The sequence below is a fragment of the Microcaecilia unicolor genome, chromosome 4 (assembly GCF_901765095.1).
Source record: "Microcaecilia unicolor chromosome 4, aMicUni1.1, whole genome shotgun sequence".
In the NCBI taxonomy this organism is placed as follows: domain Eukaryota; kingdom Metazoa; phylum Chordata; class Amphibia; order Gymnophiona; family Siphonopidae; genus Microcaecilia; species Microcaecilia unicolor.
In genome coordinates this window covers 184,121,374-184,144,640 of record NC_044034.1, presented here as the reverse complement: position 1 = coordinate 184,144,640, position 23,267 = coordinate 184,121,374, and the positions used below count along the sequence as shown (strand labels likewise).

Genomic DNA, 23,267 nt, shown 5'->3' with positions numbered 1-23,267 from the left:
ATTCAATTCCAGCATGCAAGACCAAGTGCTGAGGAGAAAGTGCACTGGTTTAGCAGTTTCTGGTTGCTACTTTTTCTATTTTGTCTATGCAACCTTCACAGGGAGGGACTTTTATCAGATTCTGGGTGTGCCTCTCGGGCCGATGATCAAAATTCCGGCCCTATTCTGAATAGCATCATAAAAATACCACTGGAACATCACAGGAGAACAATGCCCTAATGCCTCAAAGCTAATGAGATGCAAATATAGGTGCAATCATAGCTTTGAGCATTTAGGGAGTTTGGCAGGAGGATTGTGCTTCACACTTGCGCAGAAGAGTTCAGTGGTAAGCTCAGCTCCTGTGCACATGCGCCTGGTAAAACTCAAACGTGAAGCACACATTGGCGTCTTTTTTCTGCAGCCTAAATATAAGCATTTTTTTTTCTCGGAAGCTTATATTCAGAAGCAAGTAACAGATGCCAATGTGTGCTTTTTTTTTTTTTTTTTTAAAGCATGGCCGCTTTAAATTTAGATGCAGAACAAGAACACCAATGTGTGCTTCACGTTGTATATATATGGCCGCCTTGCTCTCAGTAAAATACAGGTCAATGGCTCAGGCTAAAGAGCTAGGCCTCTGCAAGCAAATGGCTCCTAATAAGAGCTAGGCTTCTTAAAATCAGAATAATCTCTGATACAAAAGAGAGCTAGCTTGTAAAAATCAGAGGGTCACCTTTGACACAGTTACATTTCACTGTGGCAAGTGCTGAACTGGCAAGGGTGGGGGCAATCTACTCTATAAACAATCCTGAGATGGCACCTGCAAGACGTCATAAGCAAGAGTTGCTATGGTTACGTAGAGATAGTGCTGGGTCAGCTGCACCCCGGGTGAGAACATCCAAAGGGGGGGCTACAGGAAGGTTTGGGGAATATGTGAAGTCATTCTGATCAACTGATAAGGACTAGGAGCCCAGTTGAGACAGCTGGGGTCCATTGAAATGAATAGGGCCAAAATTGTATATAAGCAGCAGTTTGAGGAGTATTAGTTCAGATGAGACGAGACGAGAAGAAGACGGAAATGAGAGGAGGAAGACGAACAGAGAAGGGAGACTCCAGAAGGCTAGAGAGAGAGGACGTGCCATGATAATGCGGTTCCATTATGTGAATGCTTAACCTACCTGTATTACCATTTGGTATGATTGTAATAAAACTATTCTTTATTATATCTACTACATACTGGGTTCCTTTCTAATTACAAGAGTCCCATACTGCCTGACGGTGTAAGCCTGTCATGAGCAGATTCAAGGTTGGGAAAGCTAGGTATTTGGAGGGCATATGTAACTTTGCCCAGAGAGAGATGAGACGGGCCACTGCTTCCGCTGCTTGATTAGCAAAGGCAGATTCGGAGAAAATAAACTATTGGTAGCAGAGGATGGTTACTCCCTCTTGGGCTTCGAATCTGCCTTTGTAAATTTATTTAAAATTGCCCAAAGAGCTGTAAGTTCTAAACCCTTTTTCTCACATTTTTTAAATATCCTTATCCAGGTCCCAAAACTGCCATTTCTTTCTGTAGCTTTTAAAGTTTTCCCCTAACACGTGCTGTCGTTTACTATCTCAAGGACATGAGAATCTGGGAAGCTTGCCCACTTTAGCTGCCTTATCAGTCCAGCACGCTTTGGCAGCGGAGGGCTCTACAGTTTACTTTTAAAAGGCTCAGAAAGTGATTTTTTTTTTCCCCCTTTTTCCGTTCGTTTTTTTGTCCCTGTTCTATGCTGAAGTGGTACAGTTAAACAGTCATTTACACAGGTATTCTTTTTTAACCCTCTCGCTGTCTATCCTATGTCAACTGTATGCTCCTAAATCCATCTAACTAACTCATCTCATATCTTTTTCACTATCTTTCAACTCCGGTTTCATCTCGAAACTGGTACAACTTTTTTTTTCAACATATTCTCGACGGGGGACTTATGCAAGGGTCCTTCCCCTAACGCCGATGAGATTTATGATTCCCTATCTCTAGATTTTCAGTCTGCCTCCTTCGGCAGCACTTTCTGATACACAAACAGCCTTCCCCTGGCTGCGGTCCCAAATTACCACCTTTAGCTGGGTTAATTTTTTTTAGTTAGCCAGTTTCCAATTACTGGAGACTGATCCCACCCTTTGTGTAGGTTCTGGACTTCTTACAGTCTGTGGGTTGCTGCGCTTTCCCCAGTACTAATAAAGGGAGTAAGAAGCACCTTCTAACCTCTACCAAGGTACTTTTGAGGGTTTTAGGCTTTGTGCAGGACAATTTTTTGAGACTGGCCATTGCACAGTACATTTTCTTTGTCTTGTTTCTGGGCAAGTGGCCAACCATACATTGTTTACCGATTCAGCCCTGCTTGTGCTGTCTAAAGACACTCACTGAAGCAGGATAGACAAGCTGATTTCAAACACACTTTTTACTGTCCTTGTGCACAGCTGTGGGTTTCTCTTAGGGTCCCTCTTTAGATCTGCCACCTTTAAATCTGGGCATCTTTAAAATTGGGTACTGAACGGAACACTTACTTTATTTTCAGGGTTTCTTGTTTCTGGGAAGGCTGCCAATACTAGCTTGCTTACCAATTCAGTCCTGCTGAAGCAGCATAGCCACGCTGATTTTAAAAGTAGTTTTAGCCTTACTGTCCCAGCCCATTGTAAATATATAGAATTGATTGTCTAGGTGCCTCTATATGGGGTACTTTCCAAATTGTCTCCCACATTAATTTTTTATTGTGAATACCAACAAGTGTTTTTTTAGGGTTGCCCTTATCAGGTACTATAATTTTAGCTGACCATTTCGTTTTTTTTTTTTTTAAATAGGTTTTTTTTTATGTTCACCGGTCTACAGTTTGCCAAGAGGTTTTATATTGGTCAAGGTGACCAAGAGTTCCAGTTTAATACTGAGGGATATTTTTGTATTCCAGTCTAAATTGACTGAGGGTTATTCCAGTTCTAGGTGTGGAACTGAGGGTTCTTCTTTTCCCCGGTCTACCGTGACCGAGAGTTTGTCCAGTCCAAAGAGGCTGAGGGTCCAGTCCAGAGAGACTGAGGGTCCAGTCCAGTGAAACTGAGGGTCAAGTCCAGTGACATTGAGGGTCCAGTTCAGAGTAACTGAGGGGTTTGCTTCTTTTCCCCAGTCTAGCATGACTGAGAGTTTGTCCAGTTCAGAGTAACTGAGGGTTTGTTGTTTTTTTTTTGTCCAATCTCCTGACCGAGGTTGAAGGTTGTTTTCTTCTGGTTCCAGGTGAACCGCGGTTTTTTTTTGTAATACAGGTAACCTTTAGCCACCCTGTCTTAAGTGTCTTGTAATGGATCCTGAGTGTACTCTCAATAAGTGGACGCACTAATTGATGGGCCAGGTTTAGACCGCGGGGTTTTGCTAAGTACCTTGACTATTACAAACACATATTGAGAATTTTTTTGTTTGCGTGCACATTGTAATTTTCTTTTTTGTTTTTGACCGGTTCAGCTATAATTGTACCTTTATGAAATTGCCCTAGGCAACCTTTTCTTTTACTTAGACTTATTCACAGGTTTCCTTCCCTTTTGTGAAGTATCCCTGCACACTTGAAAGTTCTGAAGACAGGTAAGTATAAAATTCACTTCATTTTTGTTAGAATCAATTTCTAATGAAGATTTAGTCAGTCTATTAAACCCCTTTCACACTGTAATAAAGTTAAGCACATAATTACACAACACCAGTTGTACCACCCTTTGTGCCATATACTTTTCTGACTATGACCAAGCCCAAGCCCTTAGACACAATTCTAAAGTTCTTCCAGAATGAAAAAAAGGCTCTCACCCTTATCTGTAAGAAATGGTTCAAAGTTTGGAATGCCAAGGATAAGACCCTTGATTGGCCCGTGTCCAGCTTTTTTGAACCTGCCAAATTACGTGGTTTAATTACTTACAACTCCCATAAAAAAGTGAAGTCCAGAGATAAAGATCTCAATGCCATAGACAAATTTAGTCTTATTGGGGAGCAAGAAGGTAATTCTAATCCTCTGCTCAACACCCAAAGCCCAGCACATCCACCTTTGGATGACGCTGCACCCCATGGCTGTACCTTCATACGAGGGGACCTCCGCCTCCATATGAACCAGGTCTTTCCAACAAACTTTTAAATTGTGGCATTGCCATTGGATATACGCCCATACCACCCCACCTTCTGAATCCCACACCTCCACTTCCCCCCACCCATCCCATCACTCTGAACAAGCCCACATCTGTACAGATCTCTGGTACGGTAGATCTGTCACCTGTCCCTGTTCCTTCCGGTCCAGGACCCATGATTCCAGGTGCTGTTGCCCCTGCCATCCCCCAGCCCACTGATCCAGGTGCTGCCATCCCTCCAACATTGTTCCAGGTGCCGCCACCACAGTTGCAGGTACTGCTATCCCTATTATCCTTCAACCTGTCATCCAGGTGCTGTTATACCTGTTCCTCCTCCCGTTCTTCCTCAACCTGTACCCCTGCCAAGTGTCCGTACTACTGCAATCCCTTCTAGCTCTGGACCAGAATCCCAGCTCCAGACCCGTCCTTCAGTCCCGAGATCTTCACCTTTAACACCCTCTAAAACAGTAAAATTTAAACAGCCATCTACACCAGTGAACCCCTTGTCACTCCCCTATCACTTCGGGAAATGCTAATCTAGGTCAGTCACGAATTAACTCTGTGTCTACCCTTGACAAAATAGACAAAAGCTCCCAATGTCTTGCGACAATCAGAAGTTGCCAGCCTAGATTGTGACAAGCATATTAGGTGTGGGCGCTGTCATAGGTTGGGGCCATTTTTCTGCATATGTCGACAGTCTTTCATAAGCATGCCCGGCGTAATAATCCCCCTGTCCAGCAATCATTCCCTTTGTGGAACCCGGACCAAAGCCATTCTCAATAACTAGGTTGTGGACCGTACCCTGAGCAAATTATTTGGACCCTATAATCACTTTGCTCAACTGTACTATTGTGAAGAACAATGCTTAAACTATTAGATTAAAGATTAGAAGTTTTCCTGAGTGTGTTTGGTAATATTCTAGTTTTAGTAGTCCTACTGTCTCTTCTGACTTAATTCTAAATAGTGGTTACTTCCTACACTGTCTTGAATTACTGTATTATCCACATTTGTTTTTTTACCATACCTTGTGCTAACATGCCATGGTTTAATGCCATTACTTTATCTGATATTTACTTAGGAATAAAATGGTCCCAGTTCGTCAGGCTTTTCAACTCCAGAATCCCCTGTAATAGATTTGTTTTTAGCTAACGTTTTAAATATATTGTGCAACTCATTCTTAGAGAAAAAATACAACAGAATGGTCTTGTGTCCATCTGGTTTGAGCCCGAGTTACTCAGACCTACAAATGCATTCTTCTGTGCTTCATGCTTAAAGCTGCATCTCTGCTTTTCTCTGTGTAAATGCTCACACTGGGAAAGCCTGACAGTTTCATTTTTCTGTACTTCAAGGTTATGCTGAGTACTCTTCCCCCTCCCCCTCCCCTCAGCAGAAGTGCCGCTACTTCCAAAACTTTAGTTACCTGATTGAGACAGAATTCTACGGCGCTTCCCCCTAAAGCCCTAGCCTGGTTCTTTAAACATTCACTATGAACACCCGCAAACTAGTTTACAGGTAGAGTTATCTATTCTGTTACTTTTTTCCTTACTTTGTTATTCACAGACTGGAAACAAAACAGAAAAAATGTGATCCTCTGTTTATTTTTTTTTCCTTTCCTTCAAACATCTGAATAATGAAGTCTCACTGTTCACTGTCTTCTGACTAACTTTCTTTTGATTAACAGCTGTATCTTCTTCTGCTACTTGTCTATAATACTTGTCTGTAGCACTGAACAGTTTTCTTTAAACTTTTAAAGATAAGCAACGCCGCTGACAAGATAAAACTCATTATTTCTCACTTTTGATTTTTAATAATTCTCATTGTTTAGTTTACTGCTTTCTGTTCAACTCACTTTTGATTATATTTGTATTTTCTGCTACCGGAGAACTTTAAAGGAAATTCTTTCCCTTCCATTTTCTCTCCGACGTCACTGTGTGTGTAGAAGATTTGTGAAATGTCTTAATCTTAGCAAGCGCAGATTCGTCTGCCTACAAATTAACTATTTTCTGTTTCACAGCTGCTGAATTACAGGACAGAGGAATATTTAAAAATGCACTGCACTTTTTCATGTCCAAATTCTAGACTCCTTTATGCTTGATCTATATTATACAGATCACTCGTCCAATCCCCTAATAACAGCAATTTAGCTGATGACCTGGCACGCCAGGTAACAGCAGGTCAGGTGTCCTTTGGTCCTGATCTCACCCTGCCACTGCGCACCCCGGATGCATTAACCCCACCCCATACTCCACCTCTACCCCCTCCTTCCTATCCCCCCATCAGCCCCCTCTTCTCCCTCAGCCCTCCCTTTCTCTCCCTCCACAGCCCCCCCTTTCTCTCCCTCCACAGCCCCCCTTCTTCCCCCTCAGCCCTCCCTTTCTCTCCCTCCACAGCCCCCCTCTTCTCCCTCAGCCCTCCCTTTCTCTCCCTCCACAGCCCCCCTCTTCCCCCTCAGCCCCTCCCTTTCTCTCCCTCCACAGCCCCCCTCTTCCCCCTCAGCCCTCCCTTTCTCTCCCTCCATAGCCCCCCCTCTTCCCTCTCGGCCCTCCCTTCCTCTCCCTCCATAGCCCCTCCTCTTCCCTCAGCCCTCCCTTCCTCTCCCCGCATGGCCCCTCCTTCCTCTATGCCTCCTACCCCCTCCCCCTGACGTCCCCTCCACCCCCCTTCACAAGGTTTTTTTATTTTTTATTTTTTCTCTATTTTGCAGTCTTCAGTTACACAAGCAAAACTTATGCAATGGAAATGAACAGGCTGCTTTCTCGATCCTGATCATTTACTCAGTCCATACTCTCTTTTCTACTGCACTCATTCCTTATGACCAAGTTGATGGGTTCAAAGCCTGCCATTCAACTTTATTTATTTTTAAATTATTTTTATTTTTCTGACTTTGCAAATTGTTTTTTTTTTCCTTCTTTTTAGCCACCATGGGGGCTATCATGATACACATTTCCAGTATAGTTTTGATTAAGTTGCGGAGGAAGGTAATTGGATGTGAGAATCCCATTCATTTTTGGGATAATTATAAAGGTTATAAGGAAATGATATTTTCAAATATGATAGGTTTCAGAAATGTTTGCAATGTAAAATGGTTTAGCTGTTCATGTATCATTGGATGTGCTTTCTATAAGTGCATATAAGTAGACATTCGCATGACAGACCCTTAAGAAAGATTTTCGCAAGTCGCGATGGTGCAGAGAAAAGTCGTAGAAGGTCCAGAGGAATTTGAAAAGTTTGAATGTGGTAATGTATCTGCTATCCTCTGTGCTCTATTTATGTGAGGCCTTCTATTCTACCTTAAAGCTTTTTGAGTTATAATGCTTTTTGTCTGTCTACACAATAACAACAACCAATGTTATGCCCATATAATATTTATATCTTGTTTCTATTTCTCTGTATATGCTCTCAAACAGAACATATTTATTTACACAACAATAGTTGAAGTCTCTACACAAACTGCTTATTTCTTTTTCATAATAATAAGTACCCCTACCTGGATTAGGTATTTCACAAGAATGGGTATCCCTTAGAATATACCCAATACTGAATTTCCCTAATTCTCTAAATTTTTCTGTTCATAATGCTTTTCTGTTTCTCAGGCAATGTATAAGAATTACTGGCAACAAATTTAAATCCCATATGAGCAAGCTTGTCTATCTAATGTCATTCCAGATCAGTGTATCATCTGCTGTATACCTACTGGTCACTTGTGCAAGGGCCAGGCCTATACTAATTTTACAGATATGCAGATACCTGTGAAAAATAAAAGGTACCTGCTTGTCTGAGTAGATGCTTTCTAAAAAATATTTTAACAAAATAATAATAATAAATAGAAGATTATCCTTGCATCAAAGAGATTATTCCCATATTTGGCAATCCCTGCAAAATTACTACAGACAATGGTTTTCATTTTTGATGAGTTCCTAAAGTCTTTTTATTCCTGCACTGGGTATTTCACATCATACTATTTGTATTTACAAACCTACTAGCAATGGCCTAGTTGAGCACTACAATGCACTTTAAAAAAAACTAAATTAATACAACTTATGGTAAATTGAATTCACAATTGGCTCCATGCTCTGCTGCTTGCCTTGTTAGCTCTTCAAGCCACCCCATTTGCCTTTTAAAAGCTAATCCTGATAACAACTTGCCTGCCAATATTCTGTTTATTATCATTACTTTTTCTGTCTTCAATTTTCACAGGAAATCTCAGTCAGAAGAGGGGAGGGTAATGATAGCCCTTCCCCTGCCACCGGTTATCCAAAAGCTCTCAAAGTTTGAGATTTGGTTCACCGGAAGTACTACATCCCTATTTACGTAGGACCCTTCCAAATTAGTCAAGTTGCAAGACCACACATCCTGGGTCCACCTAACAGACATCTGCATCTACAAGGTTCCTGATTCAGTCCCTTTCAAGCCATCCCCACCAGCTCAGCAGTTACCACTGGTTTTGCAGCCTTCGCCACCACTTCAAGTTGATGGACTAAAAGAACATTTTCCAAGCATCTGACAACTACAGACGTTACCACCTTACCTGAATGGAACATTTCCCATCAAAGAGAGCCTACTACTGCACTTGCCATTTTTCCAGTGGAACCGTGTGATGCAAGTCCACCTACCCACAAGAGGACACTACTCTGTACTCCAACAACTGTATTGGGACTTGTTGTACTCCTAATTTTGGTTCCACGACTAATCTATTATACATTTGAAAAGACTCACAGTTTTTTTCAGTATACATAGTAATAATCACAAGAATCTACCCTAGGTATCCCAACAGTTGATTTACTCTTTTAATTGAAACCCTATATCTAATCATTACTTGCCCTTTATAATTCTATTTAATTCTATAATTCCTGACAATACGAATCATCATTTGTTTTGTTTAATAACTTTGCAATTTTTCAGGGATGTGGACAAATTAAAATTAACAGATTACACATCCAACAATCAGACCCTCTAACAGAGAACCTGTATATTTTTGGTATGCCACTTATAGCATTGATTAAAGTGGGTGGCATCCTTGGTTTTTCATCCTCTATTGTCACTATCAAGAGGGGTAATTGATTAATTTAAAACCAGAAATTATTGTTATACTTACATTCCCAGTAATACTGACACTGATGATTCCTTTATAAAGGCATTACAAGACCTTTCTGCCTGAGTCTACAAAACTAGCTACTAAATCAGGTGTTGATACTGTTGCATTATTCCCTATGTTCAGAGGTTTGTTTTAAGCCTCCTTGTTACTACTCTCAGTACAAGACACACTACATTTCCACCATAAAAGTCTGTGTAGGACCACTGCTATTTATTTTACCTATTAATGCCTGTAACGCAAGTGTACCTCTTTTATTAAGGAAGATAATTATTCTGCTTATGCTGTTTAATTGAACTATCATATGTTTCTTTCTAGTTTGTTACATTTTGCTAATTTGTATAGACAGGTTTAGATTGTTTTCTCTCTATTTTTTAACTGTTGTACCTTTCATCACTTTACCTCAAATAGTAACTAAGCAGACTGTTTTCTACTGTTGATGATTTCTTACTCATCAAGTGAAAGTGAAGCAGATCAATTCATTTAACACATACGTATTTGCTTCATATTCTGTATAAAGGAACAAGAAGATTATGTTCCTATGTATGTTCCAAAAATACTATAACTCAACAGTGCCTTCATATATGATCTAGATACATTACACCTAGCAGTAAGATAATTACAAAACTATTATCTTGCCCATAATTATAAGACTACTGCAGGTTAAGCAGCAGGCCCTTCATATATAATGTAGGCCTATAACATCCATAGCTTAGCCTTTGCAATACTTTTAATGCTCCTGAATTTGCAGTAGTTATTCATTATTTGGCCAATATTAATCCTTTTTCAATGCTAAAATGAAATATTTGTTCCCTATTAACACCAGTTTTAGCTATATTTACACATTCAAAGTTTGACTAATGATAAACTTTGATTGAAAGTTTTCTTTCCGCCACCTTCCAACATCAGCTTTGTAATCATGATATATTAATCAATCATAATCATATGCACTTGACCTTATTGATTCCATTGTATGGTACCTAGACTTAATTGACTTCACATATTTCCAAGTCTAGCTCCGCCCTAGAGGGGTGGGTGTAAGAAAGTTGGGCCCCTTGGGTTGGTTATGATAAAAGGGGAAACTTAATGCTGCATTTCATCCAGCATATAATTATGTATCCACATACTGACTCTTGCTATGGCCTTGTTCCTTATTGTGCCAGAGCACCCATGTCACCTCAATCCTATACATTCCCCCCCCACAGAACTCTATGAGCCCTCTGGAAAGGACGGCCACACCCACTAGTAGTCATGTGTGCCAGCCCCCTCTGAGGGGCCTGGCAAGAGGGGAAATGTATATATATGGCCGCCCTTGCTCTCAGTAAAATACAGGTCAATGGCTCAGGCTAAAGAGCTAGGCCTCTGCAAGCAAATGGCTCATAATAAGAGCTAGGCTTCTTAAAATCAGAATAATCTCTGATACAAAAGAGAGCTAGCTTGTAAAAATCAGAGGTCACCTTTGACACAGTTACATTTCACTGTGGCAAGTGCTGAACTGGCAAGGGTGGGGGCAATCTACTCTATAAACAATCCTGAGATTGGCACCTGCAAGACGTCATAAGCAAGAGTAGCTATGGTTACGTAGAGATAGTGCTGGGTCAGCTGCACCCCGGGTGAGAACATCCAAAGGGGGGGCTACAGGAAGGTTTGGGAATATGTGAAGTCATTCTGATCAACTGATAAGGACTAAGAGCCCAGTTGAGACAGCTGGGGTCCATTGAAATGAATAGGGCCAAAATTGTATATAAGCAGCAGTTTGAGGAGTATTAGTTCAGACGAGACGAGACGAGAAGAAGAAGGAGATGAGAGGAGAAGACGAACAGAGAAGGGAGACTCCAGAAGGCTAGAGAGAGAGGACGTGCCATGATATGCGGTTCCATTATGTGAATGCTTAACCTACCTGTATTACCATTGGTAAGATTGTAATAAACTATCTTATTATATCTACTACATACTGGGTTCCTTTCTAATTACAAGAGTCCATACTGCCTGACGGTGTAAGCCTGTCATGAGCAGATTCAAGGTTGGGAAAGCTAGATATTTGGAGGGCATATGTAACTTTGCCCAGAGAGAGATGAGACGGGCCACTGCTTCCGCTGCTTGATTAGCAAAGGCAGATTTGGAGAAAATAAACAACGTTCAGGTCTCTTTTTCACACCCAGCGCTTAAGGACTTGCACGGGCTTTCTTCTACTTACAAAAACAATCAAAACTGGTAGATTTTACAGAAAGAATCATGAGAGAAGCATGAGAATCATAGGAAATTCTCTCTTCCAAAACTCCAATGCCTGCTCGAACCTGGCTTTATTTCTTACAGTGGTAAGACACCTTCTGGTGCTCTTTTCTGATCATTGGGGAGGAATACAAAATGACCTCATTTAAATGATCTTGACTACATTTGCATGCTATCTGCACCAAGGCCTGGAGCACTAGTTTGCTGTGCTAGATCCTGGCCTCTAGCATCAGCACTTCAGTGAAGGAGATTAAAAAAGTCTATCCCAAGCTGGCACTGCAGCATCATCTAGACCATAATCTGATGACCCTGAAGCACAGGCCAAGTTCCATGATCTGAGTGCAGTTTATGAGGTGTTATCATATGACAAGGAGAAAGCAGTACGATGCATATGGGGAATTCACTTAACTCACCACTGCCCCAGGTAAACATATTACTTAGATTGTGCGCCCATTTGGGACAGAAAGTACCTGTATAGATATTTGTGTGTGAACTGCTCCATGTCTATATGTAGACTCGAGCGGTATATCAAATGCAATAAATAATAAATATATGGAGCTAGAAAAAACATAGCCGGTTAAGTGTAATGTTTGGCACTTAGCCAGCTGTGAAGAACCATGTAAAGATAGGACTGCTTTGTATGGAGTCCTATTTATGCAGTTATGTTAGCCATATTCTATATTCTATATATATATATATTCTGATTTCCTTATCCCATCAATGTGATTGTTGTTGTATTATATTGTAAGCCACATTGAGCCTGCAAATAGGTGGGAGAATGTGGGATATAAGTGCAGCAAATAATAATAATAATAAAATGCTGACTCTGCCCCCATACCATCCTCAAAATATCTGGTTTCAGCTTGGGCGCTAACCTGGCATTTTCAGTGGTACTATCCCCCAGATTCTATATATCGCCCCTAGTATTCCACGCTGAAAACCAAGTGTATCCTATAACAATGTGCGTAACTTAATTGGCTTAACGAGCTAATCAGAGTTGGATAACAGGTCTTAACGAGCAATAATGTGCAGTAATTGGCAATAGTTAAAATTTACATGCACAATTTGCTAAGCGTATTCTGTAACACACTGCACCTAAATTCTAATGTGAACAGCCAAAAATGAGTGTGGTTATGGGTGGAGCAATGGGTGTTTCATGGGAGTTCCAAAATTTACACACACTGTTATAGAATATGCCCCTGTGTGCCTAAATCTATGTGCCAGCATTTACGCCATGTTTCCCTTGGTAGTTTTAAGCACTGTGATATCAACTAAGCATATTCTATATACCACACCTAAATAAAGGCACCATTTACAGAATATGATTAGGCGGAAATTTATTCCACGCAGAGTTTTCAGGCACCATATATAGAATCTGGCCCATGTGGTTAAACGCCACTGAAAATGCCCGGTTAGCCCCAGATGGGCGATTTAAGCAGCTAGTAGCTTCTCCTAGACATTTAAATCATTTTGAATATGGGCTCTTTGTGTTCAGTTACAAACTATATTAAATAAACATTTTTTTTACAGACAGATGTCCCTTTTCTGTGAGAGGCCCAGGCCAGGTGTTATACGTACCTTCTCCAAGTGGTGAATTCCTTCCTCTACACAACAAATAGATGCCAGCGTTCTTAATGCTTGGGGATAAAGGCAACGAAAACAATCCTGGCGACAGATCTTAAAGAGAGCAACAACTCCTCCTTCCTACATAGATACAAGATAATAAAGAATCAGTCAACTAAAGGTTAGACAATCAACACAATATTCTTTCTTGCAGAGGTAATGTAACAATATTGCACCATGTCTTCAAATTATATATGCTACATTGTAACAGTAAATAAAAGTTTGGTAAGTTTTCTGTAAGTGATCCTGTTCATTATGGCTGTAAGAATGGGGAGATTAGTAAACACACCATGGGAAGTGTGAAACCTACTGACTTTTTACCTTTTTCAAATGCCACTGTAATTAAACTTGATATACGGTTGAAAACTATGCAAAGATGCATAATCACAATTTTCTTTAACAGCTAGAAATGTTAGAAAATACTAGCTTTGACTTGAAGCTTAATGACAAGTTTAGTTTTGGTGTTTTAAAGGCGATTCTATAGACTGGGCACTTGCATTACACACAAAAATGTTCAAAATACTGACATTTACACAGCATTTGTGCACATAAGACTGTAAATCTCTATTTTTCCCCTAAATGCTATTCTGTAACTATCTCACTTAACTTACAAAGAGGGGAGTTGCAAAGGGGTCGTACACAAAGGAGCATAGGTAGGACAAAAGCCTGTCTCCCACAAAATGCTGTAAGTTACATACATCCCTGCCACATTTAGGAGCCATTTTACTAAGCCATGTAAGAGCCTACAAGTGCCCAACACGTGCCAATTCTGAGTTACTGCCCGACTACTGCTTGGCCCTTGTGGTAATTTCATTTTTGGCACACGTCTGCTATGCGCGTCTGAAAAATATGTTTTATTTTCTGGCGCACATCAGCTACACGCGCCAAATGAAATTGGGCGCACATAGGTCATTACCACCCAGTTACCACATGAGATTTTGCCACTAGGTCAATGGCTGGCGGTAGGGTCTCATACCCAAAATGGACACGCAGCAATTTTAATTTTGCTGCACATCCATTTTGGTAAAAATGTTTAAAGGCCTTCTATACAGGTGTGCTGAAAAATGATTCTGCATGTGTCCAAAACCCACACCTACACTACTACAGACCATTTTTCAGTGAACCTTAGTAAAAGGACCCCTTAGGTACCAGTGTGGACAACTAATGTTAGGTGCACCGATACCAGGTTATGCTACTATTTATATAATGGAACCTAGGCACCATTAAAAAATAGTGTTTTACCCACTCCTACCCTAGCTAAGATAATGTGGAAATCACTAAAAACCAACCTCTTCAAAAAGGCTTACCCTACCGACCCAACGTAAATCCCCACACCTAGCAACACAGCATAACCAATGATTGTACTGGACATTATACAATCTTCATTCCCCTCGACTGTCTTGGTGCCTGACACACACCCAGTGGTGTAGCTAGGTGGGGCGCAGGGGGAGCAGTTGCGCCCCCAAACAGATTTTTAGAAAGACATGGTGCCTACTACTACTACTACTATTTAGCATTTCTATAGCGCTACAAGGCGTACGCAGCGCTGCACAAACATAGAAGAGAGACAGTCCCTGCTCAAAGAGCTTACAATCTAATAGACAAAAAATAAAGTAAGCAAATCAAATCAATTAATGTGTACAGGAAGGAGGAGAGGAGGGTAGGTGGAGGCGAGTGGTTACAAGTGGTTACGAGTCAAAAGCAATGTTAAAGAGGTGGGCTTTTAGTCTAGATTTAAAGGTGGCCAAGGATGGGGCAAGACGTAGGGGCTCAGGAAGTTTATTCCAGGCGAAGGGTGCAGCGAGACAGAAGGCGCGAAGTCTGGAGTTGGCAGTAGTGGAGAAGGGAACAGATAAGAAGGATTTATCCATGGAGCGGAGTGCACGGGAAGGGGTGTAGGGAAGGACGAGTGTGGAGAGATACTGGGGAGCAGCAGAGTGAGTACATTTATAGGTTAGTAGAAGAAGCTTGAACAAGATGCAAAAATGGATAGGGAGCCAGTGAAGCGACTTGAGGAGAGGGGTAGTATGAGTAAAGCAACCCTGGCGGAATACGAGACGGGCAGCAGAGTTTTGAACCGATTGGAGAGGGGAGAGGTGACTAAGTGGGAGGCCAGCAAGAAGCAGATTGCAGTAGTCTAAATGAGAGGTGACAAGAGTGTGGATAAGGGTTTTGGTAGAGTGCTCGGAAAGAAAGGGGCAGATTTTACGGATGTTGTAAAGAAAGAAAAGACAGGTCTTGGCAATCTGCTGGATATGAGCAGAGAAGGAGAGAGAAGAGTCAAAGATGACCCCAAGGTTTCGAGCTGAGGAGACAGGGAGAATGAGAGAGCCATCAACAGAAATAGAAAATGGGGGGAGTGGGGAGGTGGGTTTGTGGGGAAAAATGAGAAGTTCGGTTTTGGTCATATTTAATTTCAGGTGGCATTGAGACATCCAGACAGCAATGTCAGACAAGCAAGCTGGAACTTTGGTTTGGATGCAAGGTGAGATATCAGGGGTAGAAAGGTAGATTTGGGAGTCATCAGCATAGAGATGGTAGGAAAAGCCATGGGATGAGATTAATGAACCAAGGGAAGAAGTGTAAATAGAAAAGAGGAGGGGACCAAGAACAGAACCCTGAGGTACGCCGACAGGCAGAGGGATAGAAGTAGAAGAGGATCCACCAGAGTGAACACTGAAGGTGCGGAGGGAGAGGTAGGAAGAGAACCAGGAAATGCCTGCCAATAGCTTTCTCTGCCTCCTCCCCTCTCCCGCGTGAGTCTTGCACCTACTCCTGTCTCTTCTGCCCGCTCTTTCCCATCAGCGTGGGAGTCTTACATGTTTTGCCCGCTCTACCATCTGCATGGTGATTTTCACTGCCCTGCATATACTTCTGTCTCTTCTGCCCACTCTCTCCCATCCGCGTAGTCGCTCGTTTTTAAAGCCCTGAAGACTTCTCCCTCAGACACTGGCGATTGACATAGCCAGCCTTCTGCCAGCATTAGGGCCTCTCCCTCAGGTGCGTCCCACCTCTGCGGAAGACAGGAAGTTGCATTAGAGGAGGCGGGACACGCCTGAGAGGCTCCGACGCTGGCAGAAGGCTGACTATGTGAATCGCTGGTGTCAGAGGGAGAACACCTCAGTGCTTTAAAAACGAGTGACCACGCGGATGGGAGAGAGCAGGTGGAAGAAACAGAAGTATATGCAAGACTCACACAGGCAGGCAGTGAAAACCACCATGCGGACGGTAGAGCGGATGAAACATGTAAGACTCGGGGGGGAGGGGCTGGAGAAGGGAGAAAGCTGCCCAAGAAGGTTTAATAGACAGGAGTGGAACTGAGCCTATCTAGTCCGTTGTAAGCAAGGAAGCCGGTTTGGTTAATCTGTTTCTATTCCCCCGTGCAGTTGTCATTGCCATTCACTCGGAACAAAGCAAGCAAACTTATGAGCTGCTGCATCCACCTTGTAATTTTTTATTGTTGGTCCATCTGTAACAAGTCTAAAGCTGTTTCAGTTGGCTAGGCAGTGCCTTAAAAGCTGAAGGAGAAAAGAAATAACAATCGAATATCACTAAAACAGCTTCAAAAATTATTATAGCCGGTAGAAACCGCAGTTATAAACACTATAGGTTCAGCTCATTTTTCTTCACTGTTCACTGATAGGGACACAGGGGCACTACTAGAAAGGGGGGTAAGGAGATAGGGACACAGAGAGGGCGCTACTGGAAGAGGGGAATGGGAATATGGGGATAATAGTGAAAAAGAGGTGAGATGGGGAGAAAGAGGTAATGCTGGAAAAAGGGGAAGATGGGGATTCAGGGCAATGTTAGAAAAAGGGAGAGATGGAGACACCAGGAAGGCAGATATTAGAAAAGGGGGAGATGAGGAGACCAGGTAGGCTTGTGCTGAAAAAGGGAGGAGATGGGGACACAGAAAGGGCAGATGCTGAACTTGGGGGTAGGATAGGGACAAGGGACACAGAAGGGAGATGCTGGACAGGACAAATAGTGGTGCAGAGGAAAGAAGGATGGTGCACTTGGAGACAGAAGAAATGTCAGATGGGCAAGAGACCCTGTAAAGGCAGAAGAAACAGAGAAAAAACAGAAAAGAGACAGTGGGACCAAAGCAAATGAGGAAATACAGTAGAAAAAGGTATTTTATTTTGAATTTGATTTTAGGAATATGACAGTATTTAAAAATGCACATCTCTGATGTCTTCAAATTAGCAAACCTGTAGGGGTCTGAGTGCATTTTCTTAAGCAATTTTGAATGTACTGCAGCACAGATTTTGATGGGTAGAATCAGGGACTGCAAATCCCACATGAATTTGGGATGTCAGTTCACACTAGAACTGGTTGAAAAATCTCCCTTCTGGAGCTCGATCACTTGGCAGCTGTATGCACAGCTATTTCATAGTGGGGACATAAAACGAAAGATCAGTGCCAACAGATGTAGAGAAGGAAAGGAAGAAGACAAGAAGAAAGAGAAGAAATGGAAAGGCCAACCTGAAAAAGAATTTGTATGGCTGACTCATGGAACATGGAAAAAAAGACTGGGACCAGCCAAATTCCCAGACAACAAAGGTAGAAGAAAATACTTTGTAAGGACTGAGATGTACCTGCTTTGTAAAAGGTACATTTTTTTCTATTTTTATTTTGCAAAGTACAGGAGAAAATGCATTTCTGTTTCTTTTTTACCAGTATTGCACTGTTTATAGAGTCTAGCTTCCTTGGGCAGAGAGGAGGGGGGTCTCTATTTCAATTTTTGTTGTTGTTTTTTGTTGTTGTTGTTGCTCTCTATTCTGTATTAGATTGGTAGCATGGAAAGTTGTCACAATTTGGGTTTCTGCCAGGTGCTTTTGACCTGGGTTGGCCACTGTTGGAAACAAGATACTGGGCTAGATGGCTACTCTTATGTTATATAGATGAGGGTCTGTCCATGTTCTGCATGTGTGACTAAGGTGAAGGATTCTGCTAGCATGTAGTGTCTGTGTAGGAATGTGTAACAGTGAAGCTTGTTCCAGTTTCCCAATAGTAGGTATATTGGTGCTCCAGAACTCAGTGTAATATATATGGCACTTTCTTTTCATAGGTAGGTTAGGGCTGTTATGGTGTGGTGAGTTTTGTGTTCTAGGGCAGTGTTTCCCAAATTGGTTCTAGAGTACACCCTTGCCAGTCAGGTTTTCAGGCTATCCACAATAAATATGCATGACATTGATTTGCATATATTGCCTCCATTACATACAAATCGTTTTCATGCAGATTCATTGTGGATAGCCTGAAAACCTGAATGGCAAGAGGGTGCTCCAGGATCACCTAGGAAAACAATTCTCTTGGTCCCACTGTAATATTTATAGCACCGTCTTTTCATACGTAGGTTAGGGCTGTTATGGTGTGGTAGTTTTCAGTATAGGTTTTGGGTGTATTTTTGCAGGGGTTTGTGTTATTTCACAAAGTGTCTAGCCCTATTTGAATGTAGGCTGTGGGGCAAGGGCCACTTTTGGTGGCCTTTGTCACCCAAAATAAAAATGCTCAAGACTAGTGTTCTTCACATCCTGTAGAGTCATCTCAGAAACAAAAGCCCATTTGATTTAAACAAGGTGTCTAGTAGTGGAAGGAATGTGTGTGCTATTCCTGAGGTGATGGTCAAGATTTGAATATTTTTACTTTATAGTTAAGAAGACAGGTTTATTTTATTTATTTATTACATTTGTACCCCGCTCTTTCCCACATACAGCAGGTCCAGTGCGGCTTACATTGTAAAAGAAAGCATCTTACATGGTAAAGAATACAGTAAAAACAAGGAAATGTGGGAACAGTATTATAAATTGTGATGATCATAACTACTTACATTATGAAAGGCATTACAAAGGACGTAATGAACTAGAATAGGGAAGGTAGACAAGGATATGATAGGTGAAAGGGAAGGAGAATGGGAGGGAAATGGTAAAGGATGGAGGGAAGAAGATGAGAGATTGAGTATAACATTGGGGTCAGAGTAAGCGTCGACGTCTTAGCAGGAGTATCGTAGGTGATCTGGTGGAATTAAGCTGGTCCATTAGGGTAAACTTGACTTTAACATTTTCCTGAAAGGTAAATAGTTATTAATAGCTCGGATGGGTCTTGGGAGAGCATTCCAAAGTTGACTACCTAGAAAGGAGAAACTGGATGCATAGTATGTTTTGTACTTGACACCTTTGCAGTTTGGGAGGTGTAGATTGAGGTATGTTCGCCCTTACATTGTTCTATTTCTAACTGGGAGGTCAATCAGGTTGTTTATATAACTGGGGGATTCTCCTGATAAGATCTTATGGATAATTGTATGGAACTTGAAGTATATTCTCTCTTTGATGGGGAGCCAGTGAAGCCTCTTTCGAAGGGGTGAGGCGCTTTAAAATCTTGACTTTCCAAATATAAGTCTGGCTGCCGTGTTCTGGGCAGTCTGGAGACTTTTCAGGACTTGGGATTTACATCCAAGGAAAACACTGTTGCAATAATCAACCTGAGTGATGACTGTGGATTGAACCAGGTTCCGGAAAGTGTTCCGGAAAGTGTCTTAATAGTCGCTTATAAGTATTGATATAATTATTTATTCATTCGTATTTTATTCATTGATTGTCCAATCGTTTATTGTGCGCTGTTATGGTGGATTGGAAACGTTTGTGAAACGTCAGTTGAACAGAAAGATGCTTTCATAAGCTTTATGTATCCTCATGGTCCCGCTACTTCATTTTATTGGCCGGTAAGACGCGATACTTGCTGGATCCCAGAACAACTTATCATTGATGTTATTCCAGCTCCATCAGTGACATCATCTGGTTGGCAATATAGTTTCCCTGAAACCGTTCTCTTGCAGATCAATGATGCTTTCAGAATGATGAAGTAACTGAAGAAGGCAGGCTTGGGAACCTGCAGTGAAGTAACTGAAGAAGGCAGGCTTGGGAACCTGCAGTAAAGAAACCCACAATCAGGCTTGGGATCCTGCAGTAAAGATACCCACCCGTGGCTGTTACTGCATGGCTATCGGGCGTGGCCCCTATGGCGATGGGGATGCTGGTTTCAATGTGATAACCAGTAATGGCTCAGCCATCATGGACCACCGCAATACATCGCGCACACAAAATATAACATAATTTGACCTGAGCAAATGGCTACCCAATGGTGGCACCGCAAAACAAAAACACATCAGTGCCATAGAGCACAAGTTTCTCCCTCAGATGACACTGCCCACAAGCTGACCCAGGCAGACTCCTCCTCAATAATTGGCCTTGAACCTTGGTACACTCCACCACCCGCGCTGACAGTGCCACCCTCGAAGAGGGGCCACAGATGCTGGTCAGTTGCAAATCTGGCAGCACCATGTCCAGCACAAGCATAATGCCTGTTCAAACCCTCAAGTCCGCATCTTTGTCCGCATGGAAGCCACCGTGGCCCGAACACTGGTCCAAATATGTTCCGACGAGTCGCGACCAACCCTGATACACACTTTGAGTCAACCTGTTTGACTGGACTTTGCATCCATAATGTCAAAATGTACCCCATTGGAACTAGCATCAAAAACTGCACAGGACCTGAACTTTCCAGCCACTCCCATAAACGTGTTTGGATTTTACCAGACCCCAAAAATGGCATCTTGGCAAATGTCGCGCGCTCATGGACCGACAACCCCCCAGAAAAGGGGGTCTAGATCCGCAACCATCGCAGTCAGAGACCTCAAATTCCGAGAAATTAACACCTGACTCGCGCAACAGACAAAACCCGAGCAAAATTGGAGAACATGATGGTGGGAACTTTTTTTAATTTTAGACCACTTGGCATGGAATGACCCCTCAGGCAGTTGAAAGAATGCAAATTCTATTCTCTCAACATTCAAGCCATGAGGGCCAGGGACTGGAGGCTGAGATGTAGAAGAGAACCCTCATTCTGGGTAATGAGGGTCGGAAAACACTCCAATCTCCAAGGTTCTGAGGATGACAACGCCAGAAGAAGTTGGAACCAAATCTGTCTCGTCCAATAAGGTGCAATGAGGATCATGGTTCCTCAGTTTTGCTTCAGTTTCAGTACAGTCTTTCCTACTAGAGGGATTGGAGGATAAGCATACAGAAGGCCTTTCTCCCAATAAAGGAGAAAGGCACTGAACACCAGCCTGCCGTGTGACCCAAGTCTAGAGCAGTACTGATAGATCTTATTTGCCTGCTCTGGCCAGTCCAGGGACCTCTTCTGCACCCTGCATCCTGATGTAACTTACTGTTTCCTTGTAGGCAGGACGCAACAGAGACAGCCTGTATTAATCAGTGCCTGCTACAGCCCCTGAGCAACAACACAGACACTGTTGTCTAGCTGATACCAACCGGTGACTATTTTATAATAGTCTGCTCCCCCTGAGATCAAAACCTGGCTACGTCTCTGCACATACCTACCTCAATCGACCACAACTTAACCTTGTATTTGTTATCCACCGACTGGCAAACGCCTGTACGATACTATGTAAGCCACATTGAGCCTGCAAATGGGGTACAAATGTAACAAATAAATAATAAATACAATAATGTTCAAGCACCTTTCTGACCTCATTTGCAACTTTCTTTAAATTAATCCCCTTATTTTCTTACTCCTGTTGCTCTATCTTAGATATCTATATGTTGCATCTTTGCTTATACTCTAGGCTATCTATAAAAATGTTTTATGTATTGTGTTTGACATTGTAATGTAACATACTATGCCATACTTTGTATTATTATTTATTTGGATTTTGCTCACACCTTTTTCAGTAGTAGCTCAAGATGAGTTACATTCAAGTACTCTGGATATTTCTCTATCCCAGGTGGGCTCACAATCTAATTTTTGTACTTGAGGAAATGGAGTGTTAAAAGTGACTTGCCCAAGATCACAAGGAACAGCAGTGGGATTTGAACTGGCCATCTCTGGATTGCAAGACCCGTGCTCTAACCACTAGGCCACTCCATTGCTGTTTGAATACTTTTACTGCTGTAATTGCCTATTGCTTATGTTTGATTCATTCTTGCTGTACACCACCTTGAGTGAATTTCTTCAAAAAGATAGTAAAAATCCTGAAAGGTAACTTTAAAACAATACAGGAACGTAAGACCTTTGAAGCCAGAATGATTGAATATTTTGACACCCAACAGACAGGACTTAACAAAGATCTGGGTTTTCTAGCCCATTATAAACCATAAAGTTGTATTGCTATGTTTATCACCCTCCTCTCACCTATCCACCCCCATCCTGTTAGATTATCTCTGAAATGCTTTGATGTTCCCATGCATACCTCCTACCCATCCCCACCCTGTTAGACTGTCAATGAAGTGCTTGGATGTTTTACTTATATATACTGTCATCTACCACATTTGCTTATTTCCGATCTGACGAAGAAGGACAACCTTCGAAAGCTAATCAAGAAATGTATTAAGTTATGTCCAATAAAAAAGGTATCATCTTATTTTCTTTTCCATGTTTTATTTTGTTTGAGCTCTATTGATTACCTTTAAAAGTGGACTAACACGGCTACCACTCCACTCTATTCAAAATGATGGTAAATAAATCCTAATAAATGAATAAGGAGAAGTGGCCTAGTGGTTAGGGTGGTGGACTTTGGTCCTGAGAAACTGAGTTCAACTCCCACTTCAGGCATAGGCAGCAACTTGTGACTCTGGGCAAGTCACTTAACCCTCCATTGCCCCATGTAAGCCACATTGAGCCTGCCATGAGTGGGAAAGTGCAGGGTACAAATGTAACAAAAAAAAAAACATATTTTTTTCAATGGGAAAGAGATGTGATTTGATATACTGCCTGTGATACCGCTAACGAGGTGAGCTTGAGACCTGGATAAAATGACACCTTGCAGCAGGTTGCAGTGAGCAATAAATTAACATTTATTAACAGTGTTGGGAAAGCAAGAGAAGGAGAAATCCAAGGCAAAACTAGTCTTTGAACAGAAGAATGTCCTCTGTGGCTTGCTCCTACATGCACACTTCAGTCTCTTGGTAACGCAAAACTTCCTCTTGGCTCTGGGCTCTTTCCTCTGGGCTCCTCTGCCTTTTCTAATTCCTGGCTTCAGCTCCACCTCTCCCACCTCACTTCCTCCCAGTGTGGGGCTAGTGGTCTTAAGGTGGCTCGCAGTACCTGAGGGATCCTTCTTAAGGGTGAGGGACAGTGTTCTGTATACCCTCTCACACTGCCTTTCGGTGGTTACAGTCAAAGTAGTAAAAAG

The 23,267-nt window shown here is 42.0% G+C and overlaps 1 protein-coding gene across 5 annotated transcripts in view; it reads right to left on the bottom strand.

Annotated features, from left to right (window-relative positions):
* The window catches only part of INSC (INSC spindle orientation adaptor protein), a 314,937-nt gene that overhangs the window by 126,145 nt on the left and 165,525 nt on the right, over positions 1-23,267 (bottom strand). For all 5 annotated transcript variants that reach the window (XM_030201048.1, XM_030201053.1, XM_030201051.1 and 2 more), the window contains exon 7: positions 13,013-13,138. In XM_030201048.1, the coding sequence (XP_030056908.1) occupies positions 13,013-13,138 (126 nt within the window). The remainder of the gene's footprint in view (positions 1-13,012; positions 13,139-23,267) is intronic.